Genomic DNA, 17,724 nt, shown 5'->3' with positions numbered 1-17,724 from the left:
TGGACAGTCTTTTGGCTAGACAGTAAGATTTAAAATTTTAACTCTTCAATAAATATGTTTCAAATTATTGCAATAAAACAAAAAATGCGCAGCGTTGAATAAATTAATTAATGAACACCTTGTTTCCAATAAAATCAGATGGAACTAACAAACCTCAGTCAGTCTACAACTTATGGTCGGAGAGAATTCTGTATTGGTGCTAACAAAATTGATTTTGTGGAGAGTGAATTTACAGACTAGTTACAGAGATTATTATACAGCACATAGTACCAAAGTTTCAAATAAGTTTCTCGAGTTTTTGTTTGACCTCAAAAAATATATTAGGGCAGAAATTGTGGTCGATATGACAGTATACTCTGAGTACATCGTCCTACTGCCTTCAAAATGGACAGCATGTCTGGGATTTTCCCGCACTTCCCGAACTTGCGATCTGTTCCGACTTGACAGATCATCCGCTCCAACTGTAAAACCTTTATTGATGGTGCAGAGTTGGGCAAATTGCCCACCAGCTGCCCAGCAATTACTCAGTAAAATTTTACGGTTTGTGCAAACAGGCACAGGAGCCTGGTTGCATAGCGTAAGGGGAGGGCAGATTTGCAGCAGCTTGAAATATACACCAGTTATTGATTTGCTTTCCTTTATTAGACGGTGCATAGAATATAAGAGCAGGGAAATTATGCTAGAACTGTATAAAACACTATAGTTATGCCACAGTTTGAGTGCTGCATACAGTTCAGGTCACCACATTACAGGAAGGATGTGATTGCACTGGAGAGGGTACAGTGGAAATTTACGAGGATGTTGCCAGGACTGGAACATTTTAGCTATGAGGAAAGATTGGATAGGCAGGGGTTGTTTTCTTTGGAACAGAGGAGGCTGAGGGGAGATTTAATTGAGATGTATAAAATGATGTGGGGCCTAGATAGAATGGATAGGAAGGACTTATTTCCCGTAGAAGATGGGTCAATAACCAGTGGGTATGGATTTCAAATGGTAGAAGGATTAGAGGGGAGATGAGGAGGAATAAAATTCACGCAGAGGGTGGTAGGGGTCTGGAACTCACTGTCTGAAAGGGTGGTAGAGGCAGAATCCCTCATCACATTTAAAAAGTACTTGGATGTGCACTTAAAGAGCTATGACCTACAGGGCTACGGACCTAGTGCTGGAAGGTGGGATTAAGCTGGGTAGCTCTAGCTCAACCGGCACAGACACAATGGGCCGAATAGTCTCCTTCTGTATCGTAATTTTTCTTTAATTAATTGACTTATTAATTTACCGGGGTGAATAAGAGACTGGCTTATTTATTAATTTACCGGGGTGAGTGAGACTAAAAAATCATGAATGGACATTGGAGATTTCTGTTTCCTGATTGGAGCACTGCCCCACGTGATCCCAAGTACGCTTAGGCACACGGTGTGCCATGGGATTCGTGGGCACTACACTGCAGTCAAGTCTGCATCAAAACAACACAAATTTTCGAAGGAGGCCTTGCAGCAGGTAAGTGCGGATTTCTTTCGGAGGTCAGCGGCATATTCCTTAGCTATGCCGCCAATTGTAAATTTAGGGCCATTATCTAATATGGTCATCCATTGGATAAGGAAACTCCAGATGATTGCTACTATATATTATAAATACGGTGTCATGACTAAAGGTTGTAGCTTTTATACTAGTATCCAAATTTCAGATCTGTAAATACATAGAGCTGAATTAGCTTGTTTTTGTTGTATGTTCTTTCAGTGGAATCAAGTTAAACAGATGGAAGAAGTGAAGATATCGAAGAAGAGTAAAGTTGGAATTCTACCATTTGTTAGTGGGTTTGAAGAGTTTGCAGAACTAGCAGAGTCCATCTTCAGAATTGCTGAGCGCAGGGGGGACCTGGACAAGGCCTACACCAAACTAATTCGGGCTGTTTACAACAATGGTGAGAGGCTGTTAAAATGTGAATTGAATACACAGATTTAATATCTGTATTTGTAACAGTGTTCCTTTATATGATTTATGTATTCCATTCTCAGTGGAAAAAGTGGCTAATGAAAGCCAGAAGACTCCACGAGATGTTGTGATGATGGAAAACTTTCACCACATTTTTTCAACACTCTCTCGCCTTAAAATTGCATGCCTCGAAACAGAAAGGAGAGAAGCTAAGCACAAATATACAGAACATCTGCAATCTTACGTAATATACTCACTGGGACAACCTCTTGAGAAACTTAATGTGAGTTTTCTTTATTCCACTGGAGTAGAAAATTTCGAGTATGCCCTTAATCTGAAGTTGCTAAGAGTTCTTCTTGGGATAGCATAGATGTAAAAAATGAATCTTAGACTGGATACAATAATCTTTCAGAATCTATACTGAGGTATAGACTGTGTTCCATGTGGCACCACTTCAAAGGAATGCTGGAAATGTCAATAGTGTGAGACTTTCAGGGTTGTAAGGAACCCCACGATTCTTTGGTTCACGAAGAAGCTTACTATTCAGCTAGAAATAAATCAGTGATACATCAGGGAAGTCAGAAAAATATTAGTGAAAACTTCAAACATGGAGACCACAAAATGTCAAGTTTTGTTCGTGATGTATATGTTGGTAGAAATAGTGCTTTATGCTTTTTCAAAAAATATTTAAAGGCAAGATGACGGTTTCAAATATTGCTCTCTAAAAGAACACTACGAAGGTTTATAATGGTATAGAACACTAGATTTTTTTAAAAATAAAAAATGGTACAGGTTGTACCTCTCCAGTCCAGGACACTCTAATCCAGAAACATCCGTGGTTCGGTATCGGTCCCAGCTTGGGTGGCTTCCCGGTTTCCCGCGCTTCCTGGCTCTATTCAGTGAGGTAAGCGGGCTGGGCAAGGAAAGGGAAGGGCAAGTGGCTGACTGAGGCACCGAAGCTGGGCCTAAGGGAGAGGAGGGTTTAAAAAAAAAACACCAAACCAGCACGGAGAGAGAGAGCAAGGCCCATGTTGCGCAGCCTGAGCCAGAGCGTGGCAGAGACATTAAGGAGCCCGGGCGCTGTCATTAGGTAAGGTGTGACCTTACGTGGTTTGGAAAACACTCTCTTTCAGCATCGGTCAAGTCCCAAGGGTGCCTGTTGTGGAGTATTACAAAGATATTCAACAAAGGTCTGTTTTAGAGAAAAGAATCATTTATTTCAAGAACTTTATCAAGGGAGAAACGCCTCTACTCGAGTTCAGTAACTCGGTGTCTCAACCAGCCGTTCTCTCCGAGCAGCTTTGGGGCTGCTATTTTTATACATTCAAAATACATACAAAATCATGAAGCATATGCACGGGAGTTTTCCCCTAACAAGACCTCACCTAGTTACAACAATTTCATTGGTACATACAATTTCATTATGTCACTATCGTGTGCCTCTTATTTGATTAGCTATGTGCTCCATCATTATTTTTCTACGGTTAAATAATTATAAAGAACTTGTTCCCAGACCTATGTGTCCTTGATTACATGTGTTATTAATGACAGACAAACTGGAATGTTTCAATCCTCCTTTGTATTATTATCTCATGTTCTTCTAAGATAAAGTTTCGCTATTCTAGACGATTTGTCTAGTTTTTCTATGCTATCTGTCTATGCTAAGACATCTGCCAAATACTCCCTTTTTGAGAGTTATATTTTCCAGTCCCACACTTCTCTAAGCGTAGCCACAAACTTTTAGAAATACTAATGATTTTTAACCCCTTCAGTGCCGGACCAGAGTGGTCCAAACTGTATAAGTGACTTCATTATGCAAGGGTCATTTCAATTTCCATCGATATTGGTTGCCATGAAATAACTGTTCAGACCAGGGTAAAGGTACAAATAATAGCACTGCGAATATACTATTTATTTGAAGAAATTTTAAAAATTATATCATTGGAAAAGATGAATGAAACTGAGGTTTGGTGTTTCAATGTTTTCATATTTATTTTATATAGTTGGAGCGCCTAATGTGACAAAATATTTGATATGTAATGAAATTTGATTCACTGGAAAACTTAATGTTGGTAGAGTCTAAAATATAAAGTGTGTTTTATGTAGACATGCTTGAAAACTGACTGGAGTTAAAAGAAATTGTGGAAAATCAACTAAATATTTCTGAACATTCTTTGGGAGAGGAAATCATAAAATGCAATGCTAGCCCTGAAAAGCTAGAGTGAGCTATTAGTCTACCTATAGTGCCACAGTTTGTTGAGGTGTACTTGTTGAAATCACATTGCTGCAGATTAAATTTGTCATGAATAATCCTAGGGTTCTCTCTTTTAATGTAATTTCTAATTTCATGAAGCACATTGTGTGCAGCCTGATGAATTTAGTACTTGGAACATTGAGTAAACTAAAGCTTTTTGCAAGTTGTGGTGTTACTACTAACTGTAGTTTATTGTGGATGCAGCATTTCTTTGAAGGAATTGAAGCTCGTGTGGCACAGGGTATCAGAGAAGAGGAAGTAAGCTATCAGCTAGCCTTCAACAAGCAAGAGCTACGGAAGGTTATCAAAGAATATCCTGGAAAGGAAGTGAAAAAAGGACTGGATAACCTCTACAAAAAAGTGGACAAGCATCTCTGTGAGGAGGAAAACCTGCTGCAGGTGAGTGTCTGTGGAATGTCTAAGCTTGTATCTGCTTCAATTTATGTTTCTTGTGTAGTAAACTGCGCAGGTGCATCCAGATGACACAGTATGGAGTGAACCCATTTTCTCTTTGCTAGCATTAAATATAGTCCAGTAATAACTTGGAACAAATATTTTATGTTCCTAAACATCCAATATTGTTTGATGTTCATCAGATTACTTCGTCAAAACAGTTCAACTTTGCTATCCTACCTGGGAGTCCGTTCACAATGTTGATTGTTCTTTACATGAATAACCTCCTGATATCAGTCCCAAATTTTCTTTCACATGTTTAAGCCTGTAGGCCCCTTGCCCACAGTCAAGGAGTAATGCTCTGGATTTACTTTTTCTATACCATTTACTGTCTTTTATCTTGTAAGTTCCCCTCGGTTGCCTTCTTTCAGGGTTAAAGAACACACTTTTCTCAATTCTTTTCCTCATAACTTGATCCTGTGACAACTGGGTTCAGTTCTCTGTACCGCCTCTATTACTTGAGTGCATCCCCTACGTCTTGATGACCAAAGTTGGATGCAGTGCTCAAGCTGATCAGAGTGCTGCTCTGTTTCAGCATGACATCTTCCAACTCATACTATACTGATTTACCAATATAATTCATGGTGCATTTTTTGTTTGTTGATTGCTATTCCATGCTGAGTTTACCAGCATTCCTAGATCTCTCTCAATCTCACTCTAAGCTAATTCAACAGCGTTCATGAAATTGCATTTGTTACCTATTTCCTAAGTGTTCATTACCTTACACTTATTGATATTGAATTTCACCTGCCGCTGGTCCATCCATTCCACATTTCTTCAGATTTCACTGCTGCCCTTAGTTTTGTATAATTTGCAAATTTGACCAGTTTGCATTGAGTTTTTGAATCGAATAAAATTAGAAACAGTAAGAGCCACAGCGGTAATCCCTGGGGAACTCAACTCTTTGTACTTGGCAGGGTGGAGGAAAGTTCTTTGTGCTTCCTTTCTTGTAGCACATTCTATCCATTTCCATTTTAGCCTATAATTCCCACCGCCTTAGCAACCTTTCCTGCAAAACTTTGTCCAGTTTTTTGAAAGTTTGGGTATGCCACATCATAATGCTTCCCATAGTCTATTATATTGAGTAAAATGACATCGCCTTTGGTTTTCCATTTCTACACCAGGTTGCCAGCTCATGTTTTCTCTTGAGAATACCCCAGCCATCATGTGTAATATTCTGTAGCGGTTCTTCTGATCTCCCACCGTATCAGCAACCGAAATCCTGCAGAAACAATGTTCTGCCAATCTTCTGCGGAAATTGTACCCCATAATCTTTATTGATACTGTATCTGGCACATTTATGAGCGCAGAGACTCTATTTGAGGCACTGTCGCTTCAAAGTTTTAACCTTGAATGACAAATGTAATATATGCATGTTGTCTCATGTATTGGTGGCTGCCCTCAAATCCCCCTCCCCCCCACCCAAAGCTTCTTGCTATCGGCGCCAATGAAACTAATCAATTGCTTTTTTTTGGTGTTTTTATTATTCCCTCAGTCTATGATATATGTATTGGGGCGGATGAAGGGAAAATAATTAAAAGCACTTCATTTATATTATAAAACTATAAACAATATAGAAGCATTTGTAAAAATCTTATTTTGGAATATAGAAAATAGTTTTGCATAGTGATACATTGGTGAATTATTGGATTGCAGCTTGTGCAAAGATTTATTGTCTCATTTATTGATTCTGATTTTTCTTCTTTCAAAGGTTATGTGGCATTCCATGCAGGATGAGTTCATTCGTCAGTATAAGCACTTTGAGGGACTGATAGCTCGCTGTTATCCTGGCTCTGGGATTATTATGGAGTTCACCATTCAGGACATTCTAGAGTATTTCTCTAGTATTGCTCAATCTCACTGAAGAATAATATGTGTAAACAGTAACAAGGGGTCAGGCATCATTTTAAGTGTGTCCTGTGCAAACTTCACAAAATATTCTTTGTTAAATCCTGTAAAAGCTCATTATGGAAGGAATTGTTATTTAATGTTACCTGCATATAGGAACATAGATGCTCACCAAAGCAGGCCAAAGCTGAAAAGCAGTTAGTTCTTCTGACATTGCCTTGAACTAACTTACATATATATCTAACAGTATGTTCACTTAGGGATGCAAATGCATGATGCTGTTAACAAATACATGTTACTTCATGAAAGAGTTTCAGGTTAGAAAAGTTTGATTTAAAATACTTATAACTTTTTGTCTGCAATATTCTTTTTTAAAAAAAAAGATAGCTTTTGACTCTAAATATCTAGCAGCATATTGGAGTGAAATATTTAATCAATTTCTGAGCAATGGCCGATCTATGGCCGTTAATTTTTTTCTAGTAGAGTTTTGTGGAAAGGTTCATAGATGTTGAAAAATTACTGAACCTTAAGGTGTTTCCAAAGGAAATTTTTTTTTAAAGAAAACTGTTTCTTCGAACAATCCATAACTGGACCATCTGTTCTGATGAAAATGGTTACCATATTCCAGAATAATGCCAAAAACCAGCACTGATCTACTTATATTTAACATTAAGAATATATAGTCTACTCTTAATTCAAAATTGCTTAATTCAGATCATCTCAATTTACTTTTATTGTTTGCACTAAATTCTGACTTTTTGTGTTATTTCTGCTGATTAATGCAAATTATTGGACAATTCAAATTTTTAGGGAAATAAAATTATTTTGAATTATCCATAAATTGTATACAAAACCAAGAAGATTGTTAAAGTTACTCTTGTATCTATCGAGAGCCAGTCAAATAGTGCAACTCCCAACACTTTCATGGAGCTTAATGAATATTCTACTTTTTGATTTAAAAATGTTAGCTTGATAGGTTGCAGTCATTACTAAATCTTTATAATGGGCATAAAGAGGCAAGTTGGAGATGGGAGATTGTGACCTTTCCCCTCATTCAGTAGCAGTCTCATCAAAAAAACTTCTTCACTTTAGATAATTAATGTCACTTGTTGAAATCATATGCACTGCATTATTTCCCTTCCTGAATCAACTTTAATATTAGGCAGTGTGTTTCTTTGTTGTCCAATGCCCTGATTGGGAAGGGTCATAAGGGATTACAAAATATTAAACAGATGGAATAATTTGGTCTGTTCTTGACCAGGCTAATGTGCATAATTTGATTTTTCAATGAACCAAATTACTTATATTCTATGTTATTGCCATTAATGGCGCTTGTCAGGCTTTGTCAGTAAAATGGCTGAACTGTGAGCTAAACTGTGCTGTGACTTCATAAATAAATGTTTTGCTCTTGTCTTTCTAAATTTCTTTGGGGAAGTCGTATTGAAAACTTAAGCCCACACTAAAAAATAACACATCATTTCAGATAATGTCTAGCATGTTATTTTATTCAACATAAAATAAACTGCAGTCAAACATGTAAAAAAAAAAGGTTAAATTACTTTTTATTCAAGCTTCTGTGGAAAAAGGGACATCAATGTGTAACAGTACAGAAAGTGCAGATTAAGCATGCAGAAATCCAAAGCCAATTGAAAGCAAAATTTTGTGAAATACATCACTCTTCTCGAGAAACATCTTTGAAGTATTTAATTTAATTAGAAATACTAAAACACAGATTTTGGAATACTATGGAAACTCTTCTTCAGTAAATACAATCCACATAAAATACATTTGGAATATAGAATGGGATCTAGAATGGGGGAGAATTAGGCGTAGAGCTCTTCAGAAAATGTACCTTTAATTTTACACATTTGATTCCCACTAACTTGAGGAGAGTGCGAAATTATTTATTTTACAATACAGAGCAGTATAGGATGAACTATTATAGAAAATCAAAATGATTTAACACTAGAAATGCAGATAGCACTGATGTACTCACTCATGGAAGTCTGCAAGTTCCCCAACTTTGATTTTAATAATTCCAAAATAGAAATACAATGCTGATATTTATCTAACACTTAGAAGGCTATTTTGTGATGTATGTACGTGCATTAATTCTTTCTTAACACTAATCATGACTGCAAAATTTTGTGAAAGCACTGTTCTTGTGCATTATTGTGAAAGTAGAGTGAATTAGCCTTTAAAATATCTAGAGACATTAACTATAGTATTGCACAGTTTAATGTTAAAACTGCACAATCATAATAAGCAGACTGAAATAATGATTATTACGCCAGACTGTTATCAGTATTTCAGTCCGTTATTATAATTGAGAGACTCCTTTTTTATTGTAACAATTATGACAAACCTGTCTCCTAAATCAAACCTATGGAATTTCCTTTCAGTATCATAATGTGTCTTTGGAGGAGCTAGCAGGTGACAGAGATATTTCAGTACACGATGTGAATAAATCCTGATGGAAGACTGGTGATTTTTGATCACATTAAGTTAAATAATTTGATAAACATTTTGTGTGTAGGCAGCACCTTTATTTTGCTGGCATTTGAATGGAACTGCATGGTTATTAAGTGTTAGTAAAGGAAGATTTATATATTTAACTGATCACTAGTCTGCTGTCACTGCAAGTACCTACTGATAATGAGTATGCTTTATGGCATAAAACACTTTTTGGGTTTTGTATTGGATTTTATTCTGGAAAATTACTGTTGGTGCAAAAATCCTAACTGTTTGAGCTCTAGGGATTGCAATTAATATCATTTCACCTTCTGACTCATATCGATTTCTACAACTAGGATTTGTCATTTGCTTTGTAAACAGTAAAATTCTATGAGAACCTGAGGGGTTCTCGATGGCCCATAACAATGTATCGCTACATTTAAAACACTATCAATAAAAGGAAGTGAACTTCATACTCGTGTTATTTTTAGCCTGTGATTTATTCCATAGTGGGTAGTACACCAGTGCACAGGGACACATATTTGAAACAAAAATAGAAAATGTTGGAAATGTTCAGCAAGGTAGCCAGCATCTGTGGAACGACTACAGATAAATTAACTTTTCAGGTACAGACCCTTGTCAGAACAGAAATGTTAGCTTGTCTATTCTCTCGACAGATGCTGACAGACCTTCTGAATTTCTCCAGAATGTTCTGTCTGTTTCCAATTTCCAACATTTGCAGTTTATTGCTTTGTGTTTTGAATTGAGTGCCGGCACTACAGACAATTGTGTACCTGTTCCAGCTTATGTTAATTAGTAATATTGAAGCATATCTGAAGAAAGCCAATATTGGAACCAAATACTTGAGCATTCAACGGCCAATGCAACAGAGGATCCAATCTTGGCAACTCAGCTACATAAATATAGACTCCATCAAAGATGGTTTTGAAGTTCGGCAGCAAACCAAGTGTGTAAATGAAGTGATGCTCATCAGAGCTGATTTTGGCTGGAGCCTCTGATAGCATTGTAAATTCACATCTGTGGGAGGTGGAGCCATCCATGTTTGTACATGTGCAGGTTTTTTTGCCAGTTGCTTCAGTGCTGGAGAATCTGCCTGGCAACGTGAATGGGGGTGGATTTTGCAACATTAGCTGCATTGGGAGCTATATTACAGAATCACTTAGAACCTTTATGTGATCTATCAATTTGTTTTAGCCAGCAAAGAAGAACTATGTGATTAAAATTATGATTACATATATGGATAAACTTGACTTGGAGAGATTTATATTTTATACAAAGAGTTCTTAGGCTATGGAATGCTCCGCCAGCAACAGTGTGGGAGTCGACCCCATAATAACTCGCAAGGGAATTGGATACATATTTAAAAAAATAAATGGTTAAAAAATGGGGAAAAGACAGGAGAATGAGACAGTGGATGATAGATCCCTGAGAGCTGGTACAGGCATGATAGGTCAAATGGCCTCCAATTATCATATTTTATAACGCTTCCCTTCAAAATATCACAATTGCTTTTTAACTGATTCCTGCCATCATTACTTTCTCCAATTTGAACTTGTGCTCACTTATTTTACTGTAACTATTTAATTAGAAGTAGTTTTCCTGATTTTTTAAATGTACCATTTACTCTTTTATATGGATGCGTTTATTTGTACTAACTGAAAGGCTCTCCATTATTACATGACCTATTGCTGATTAGTCCCCTTGGAGGATAAGCCACACCCTGAAGTTCCTCTGGAATGTGTAACTGGAACTACCCAGACCAAGTTCTGACTGACTTTCCAATTTGTAATTTGTTCCATTTTGACTTCAGAAGCCTCAGAGGATAGATCTCCCCAAAAGCCACCAAGTTCCGGCCGAAGACCTTATCCCAGCGCAAGTGCATCCCTAACCCCAGCTGAAGACCCCTTGGAGAAGACCGACCATAATATGGTAGAATTCTTTATTAAGATGGAGAGTGACACAGTTAATTGAGAGACTAGGGTCCTGAACTTAAAGAAAGGTAACTTCGATGGTATGAGACATGAATTGGCTAGGATAGATTGGCGAATGATACTCAAAAGGTTGACGGTGGATAGGCAATGGCAGACACTTAAAGATCACATGATGAACTTCAACAATTGTACATCCCTGTCTGGCATAAAACGGGGAAGGTGGCTCAACAAGGGAAATTAGGGATAGTGTTAAATCCAAGGAAGAGGCATATAAATTGGCCAGAAAAAGCAGCAAACCTGAGGACTGGGAGAAATTTGTAATACAGCAGAGGAGGACAAAGGGTTTAATTAGGAGGGGGAAAATAGAGTATGAGAGTAAGCTTGCAGGGAACATAAAAACTGACTGCAAAAGCTTCTATAGATATGTGAAGAGAAAAAGATTAGTGAAGACAAATGTAGGTCCCTTGCAGTCAGAATCAGGTGAATTTATAATGGGGAACAAAGAAATGGCAGACCAATTGAACAAATACTTTGGTTCTGTCTTCACTAAGGAAGACACAAATAACCGTCCAGAAATACTAGGGGACCGAGGGTCTAGCGAGAAGGAGGAACTGAAGGAAATCCTTATTAGGCGGGAAATTGTGTTAGGGAAATTGATGGGGTTGAAGGCCGATAAATCCCCGGGTCCTGATAGTCTGCATCCCAGAATTACTTAAGGAAGTGGCCCTAGAAATAGTGGATGCATTGGTGATCATTTTCCAACAGTCTATCGACTCTGGATCAGTTCCTATGGACTGGAGGGTAGCTAATGTAACACCACTTTTTAAGAAAGGAGGGAGAGAGAAAAAGGGGATAATTATAGACCAGTTAGCTTGACATCAGTAGTGGGGAAAAAGTTGGAATCAATTATTAAAGATGTAATAGCAGTGCATTTGGAAAGCAGTGAAAGGATCGGTCCAAGTCAGCATGGATTTATGAAAGGAAAATCGTGCTTGACAAATCATCTAGAATTTTTTGAGGATGGAACTAGTAGAGTGGACAAGGGAGAACCAGTGGATATGGTGTATTTGGACTTTTAAAAGGCTTTTGACAAGGTCCCACACAAGAGATTAATATGCTAAATTAAAGCAAGTGGTATTGGGGGTAATGTATTAACATGGATAGAGAACTGGTTGGCAGGAAGCAAAGAGTAGGAATAAACGGGTCCTTTTCAGAATGGCAGGCAGTGACTAGTGTGGTACCGCAAGGTTCAGTTCAGTGCAGGGACCCCAGCTATTTACAATATACATTAATGATTTAGACGAAGGAATTGAATGTAATATCTCTAAGTTTGCAGATGACACTAAGCTGGGTGGCAGTGTGAGCTGTGAGGAGGATGCTAAGTGGCTGCAGGATGACTTGGACAGGTTAGGTGAGTGGGCAAATGCATGGCAGATGCAGCATAATGTAGATAAATGTGAGGTTATCCACTTTGGTGGAAAAAACAGGAAGGCAGAATATTATCTGAATGGTGACAGATTAGGAAAAGGGGAGGTGCAACGAGACCTGGGTGTCATGGTACATCAGTCATTGAAAGTTGGCATACAGGTACAGCAGGCGGTGAAGAAGGCAAATGGCATGTTGGCTTTCATAGCGAGAGGATTTGAGTATAGGAGCAGGGAGGTCTTACTACAGTTGTACAGGGCCTTGGTGAGGCCACACCTTGAATATTGTGTACCGCTTTGGTCTCTTAATCTGAGGAAGGACATTCTTGCTATTTAGGGAGTGCTGCGAAGGTTCACCAGACTGATTCCCGGGATGGCAGGACCGACATATAAAGAAAGACTGGATCAACTAGGCTTATACTCACTGGAATTTAGAAGAATCCGAGGGGATCTCATAGAAACATAAAATTCTGACGGGATTGGACAGGTTCGATGCAGGAAAAATGTTCCAGATGTTGGGGAAGTCCGGAACCAGGGCTCACAGTCTAAGGGTAAGGGGTAAGCCATTTAGGAACGAGATGAGGAGAAACTTCTTCACTCAAAGAATTGTGAACCTGTGCAATTCTCTACCACAGAAAGTTGTTGAGGCCAGTTCGTTAGATATATTCAAAAGGGAGTTCGATGTGGCCATTACGGCTAAAGGGATCAAGGAGTATGGAGAGAAAGCAGGAATGGGGTACTGAAGTTGCATGGTCAGCCATGATCATATTGAATGATGGTGCAGGCTCGAAGTGCCGAATGGCCTACTCCTGCACCTATTTTCTATGTTTCTAAGACCCTTACCACAGCACATGTGCTGCATTCCACAGCCTAAGTCTCTTACCCAAGCGCAAGTGAATGGCCTTATCCCACCCTGGCCATAGGTGGGGTATTTTGTGCGGATTGTTACAGGTTTATTGGCTGTGAAGTGAATAGTGAGTGTCGTGATTTCCAGATTTCGTCCACCCCAATGATGTCCCTTGTAACACGCACCAAGCTTGCACGCACCAGGGGTTTGGAAGAACATGATCCATCTTCCCTGAGTTCCCTCCCCTCCGATCTCTTTCCCCCCCCCCCCCCCTCCCCAAACTGTGTCTCTTTCCCCCCCCCCAAGCTCTCTCTTCTCTTTCTCCCCCCCCAAAGCTCTCTTCTCTCCCCCCCCCCCCAAAAGCTCTCTCTTCTCTCCCCGCCCCCCCCCCCAGGTTCTCTTCCTTCTCCACCCCCCTCCCCCATCCCCAACCCAGCTCTCTTTCCCCCCCCCCCCCTCCAGGCGCTCTATTCCCACCCCCGCACCCCTAGTCTCTCTCTCTCTCTTGCCCCCCCTGCCCCACCAGGCTCCCCCCCCCCCCCTCTGCCCCCATATCTCTCCTCACGGAGTACCTTACGTTGCCACTTGACTCTTCACTCAAACTGGCACTGAATGATAAAGGAACTGCTCCTGGCCGCCCCGCTGCTCTCTCTCCCCCCGCCACCCCGCTGCTCTCTCTCCCTGCCGCCCCACTGCTCTCACTCCCCGCTGCTCTCTCTTGCCCCGCCTCTCTCTCTCCCCGCCACCCCGCTGCTCTCTCTCCCTGCCACCTCGCTGCTCTCACTCCCCGCTGCCCCACTGCTCTTTCTCCCCGCTGCTCTCTCTCCCCACCACCCCGCTGCTCTCACTCCCCGCCGCCCTCTCTCCCCGCCGCTCTCACGCCCCGCTGCTCTTTCTCCCTGCCGCCCCGCTGCTCTCTCTCCCCCGCCACCCCGCTGCTCTCTCTCCCCGCCACCCCGCTGCTCTCTCTCCCCGCCACCCACACTCTTCACTCAAACTGCCGCTGAGAAAGGAACTGGTCCTGGCCACCCACTGCCTGAGCAGAGGCTCGGGGCTCCTCAGTGGAGGCAACATGATGTTTGGGGCCGATTTCGGATCGGGGGCGTTGGGTGGTGGAGTTGGAGACTTTGTCCTAACTCTCGCTATGAGCACAAGTGAGAGTTAGGACAAATAGTCACTCCAATTTTATATATCTCAGTAAGATTGGCTTTGTCACTTCTTTTCAAGGCTCAGTGGTAGCACTCTCACCTCTGAAGCAGGACTTGAATTCATAATCAAACACTTGAGCACAAAGCCTAGGCTGACACGGCAGTGCAGAACTGAGGGAGTGCTACACTGTTGGAGGTGCTGTCTTTTGGATGAGACCTTAAACCAAGGCCTCATCTGCCCTCTCAGGTGAATGTAAAGATCCCATGACACTATTTTGAAGAATTGCAGGAGAATTCTCCTGAGTTCCTGGCCAATATTTATCCCTCAACCAACATCACTAAAACAGATTCTCTGGTCATTATCACATTGCTATTGTGGGAGCTTGCTGTGCACAAATTGACTGCCATGTTTCCTACATTACAACAGTGACTACACTTCAAAAGTACTCCATTGGCTGTAAAGCACTCTGGGATGCCCTGAGATCATAAAAAGCACTATATACATGCAAGGCTTTCTGTAGGCTGTAAATTTTCTCTGGTATTTCCTCAGATGCTAGGAATGACTCTTCCCTGCATCATCTCTAGGGCTTGAATGTCTTCCTTGCATCTTGGTGACTAGAACTGAAGGGCATACTCTCTAATCAAAGCTATCAATGTACACAGGTGTATTTGTACTGGTTGTAGGCAGTTTGACTCTGATTCCACAGGAGCGGATCATTTAAATAATTTAAATATATTAGGCTCAGCAAAATTGAAGCCCATGGGGTAAAAGGAGCAGGAGCAGCATAGATACAAAATTGGCTAATGGATAGAAAACAGAGTTGTGAATGGCTGTTTTTTGGGCTGGAGGTTTATCCCGGGTTCAGTACTAGCACCACTGCTGTTTCTGATATACACTAATGACTTGGACTTGGGGATACAGGACACAATTTTGAAATTTGCAGATGACATGAAACTTTGAAGTGTAGTATACAGTGAAGAAGATAGTGATCGATTTCAAGCGAACATGGACAGGCTGGTGTGATGGGTGAACACATGGCAGATGAAATTCAACGCAAAAAAGTAAGCGTGGACTGATCCATTTTGGTAGGAAGAATGAGGAGGGACAACACACGCTAAATGGTATAATTTTAAAGGGAATGCAAGAACAGAGAGACCTGAGAGTGTTTGATCACAAATCTTTAAAGGTGGCAGGACAGATTAATAAAACAGGTTAATAAAGCATATGGGATCCTGAGCTTTATAAATAAGAGGCATCGAATGCAAAAGCCAGGAAGTTATGCTAAACTTATATAAAACACGAGTTCAGGCCCAGCTGGAGTATTGTGTCCAGTTCTGGGCACCGCACTGTAGGAAGGATGTGAAGGCTTTGGAGAGGGTACAGAAGAGATTTACTAGAATGGTTCCAGGGATGAGGGACTTCAGATATGTGGATAGTCTGGAGAAGCTGGGGTTGTTGTCCTTAGAGCAGAGAAGAGCAAGAGGAGATTTGATAGATGTGTTTAAAATCATGAATGGTTTATGTTGTAGAGAGTAGAAATATATATAGACTTAGGCATTAGGCACCTGCTGGATATTTAAAACTCACATAAGCTTAAATGGACACACACATAAAATGGCTGCCCAGGCATTATGGGAAATCAGGTAGTCAAACTGTGAACTGTTGAACGTTCACTGACCGAGCAATAACCCTGTGAGGCCCACTGTAGGAATGCCTGGGAAGACAGAGATAAGAAGGAAGCCATCTCCTGTGAGCAAGGCCATAAACCAATTAATTCCCCAGGAAGAAAGATAAGAGGGAAACCATTTGCTGTAAACAAGGCTATATACCAATTATTTCTCCCAGATGAAAGAACTAATTCTATTGGGTTAAAGAACCTATATGTAATCTATAATCGTTCTGATTGGCTTGTGTCCAGCCGTGATGGGCTGTGTAGCTGTAGTAAACTGTTTTGTAACTGTTGTGAAACATATAAAGGTACATGTAACTCTTTGTTCTGTGAAGAGAAACCTGGATACGGTCCTGAGTTTTTCCTTCCCGCTGAGCGTAATAAAAGCTGCTTCAGCATTGGAACCGACCCTGAGTGTTGAGTGATTCTTCTAAGAAAACACTAACGCTAACAATGGCGTAGTCAGCAGGATTTCCTGGAGTCGCTGGACGCCCTTGGAAAAAAAAAAACCCGGGTGAGTATAAAAAACAATTTTTAAGTATAAAGGGTGCGGAAGGTGGAAGCTGGTTGATCGACATGAGGAGACGGTCTAATATCTCAAACGCCTAGCCTGAGCCTGAATTAAGAGGACTTTTGTCCCACGTGACGGCCAGGAACCAAGTAGGCGTAGGGAACACACTTAGACCGTGGGATCGTGATACCGAGAGACATCTTCTGGACTCAGTAGTGTAATTTGAAATACCCCGGGATAGAACCAAGCGGTGTACAGCGGCTAACGGAATCCAAACCTGTGAACAGGGTCGGACCAACAGGCTGAGCAGTGGTAGGTAGTCGTTAAGGATACGTAGAGCACTGCGGGAATTGCTTAAACGCGTTTTTAAGAATTGTATAAGTTTGTGCAACAGCAGAACTTGTGACCTGACAGTAGCCAAGAGACAGTTTACTACAAGTCGCGCTAGAAAGAAAGCGGACCTCTGAGAGTAGATTCCTAACGGTAGTAGTCCTACCCAGGAATGGCCATGAAAACAAATAAACTCGAGTGGGGACCAGAAGGGTCGCTTACCCGCCACCTGGCGGAAAAACAAAAGAAGCTAATTGAAAAAATGATTAAAGCAGGGTGGAATCCTCAGGAATTAGTTATGTGAGGAATTATTTAGATAAAACTACGAATTCCCTGAAAGGTCATGGATCCAAAAATAGAGCCGGCCAAAACAAGAAGAGAGATTGTTGTAAATGTCTGATCGTTGAGTGAGAAGTGTCTGTGTGATTTTTGACTGCAGAATGAATTTTTTATGTTTTCATGTTCCGAAAGCCTGGTTGGAAGAGGAATGCAAGTGTCTGTTTATTTTAGAAACAGAGTGAAAGTCTTTTTTTAAACCCTTTGTAATGTTGTCCTGTATGTGGGAAGTTTTAAGACATTTAAGTTAGAAACGCAGGTGTGGATTTATTCGGATGATAAGTTACGGAGCTAGGAAAATAAACAAATAAAGAATAGGTTTGTTGAGCAAAATATTTATTTGACATGCTCATTTACTTGCCGAAAGAAAACATGCAATGATTGATTGGGTTGAAAGACATAAATTTAGTCTCGGAATGAGATAAAGAATGCTTTAAAAAAAAAGAGCTTCTAAAAAAAAGTTTTAAATAAAGATTGAAATTACAACGTTTGAATTGGGATTTTGAGATATTCAGAGAAGGCACAGGAAATACTGAGGTGGATTTAAAAAAAAAAGAGAAAGATT

The 17,724-nt window shown here is 40.3% G+C and overlaps 1 protein-coding gene across 7 annotated transcripts in view; it reads left to right on the top strand.

The window, feature by feature from the left end:
* Positions 1-9,414, top strand: part of exoc1 (exocyst complex component 1) — a 136,508-nt gene extending 127,094 nt beyond the window's left edge. For all 7 annotated transcript variants that reach the window (XM_070869931.1, XM_070869927.1, XM_070869916.1 and 4 more), the window contains 4 exons: positions 1,738-1,921; positions 2,016-2,215; positions 4,391-4,585; positions 6,351-9,414. In XM_070869931.1, coding sequence (XP_070726032.1) covers positions 1,738-1,921; positions 2,016-2,215; positions 4,391-4,585; positions 6,351-6,503 — 732 coding nt within the window. In that variant the 3' untranslated portion in view covers positions 6,504-9,414. The remainder of the gene's footprint in view (positions 1-1,737; positions 1,922-2,015; positions 2,216-4,390; positions 4,586-6,350) is intronic.
* The last annotated feature ends 8,310 nt before the right edge of the window (positions 9,415-17,724 follow it).

This window comes from Pristiophorus japonicus, chromosome 2 (genome assembly GCF_044704955.1).
Source record: "Pristiophorus japonicus isolate sPriJap1 chromosome 2, sPriJap1.hap1, whole genome shotgun sequence".
Classification (NCBI taxonomy): domain Eukaryota; kingdom Metazoa; phylum Chordata; class Chondrichthyes; family Pristiophoridae; genus Pristiophorus; species Pristiophorus japonicus.
Note: the sequence above shows the minus strand (reverse complement) of the source record. Positions and strands in the feature narration are given on the sequence as shown.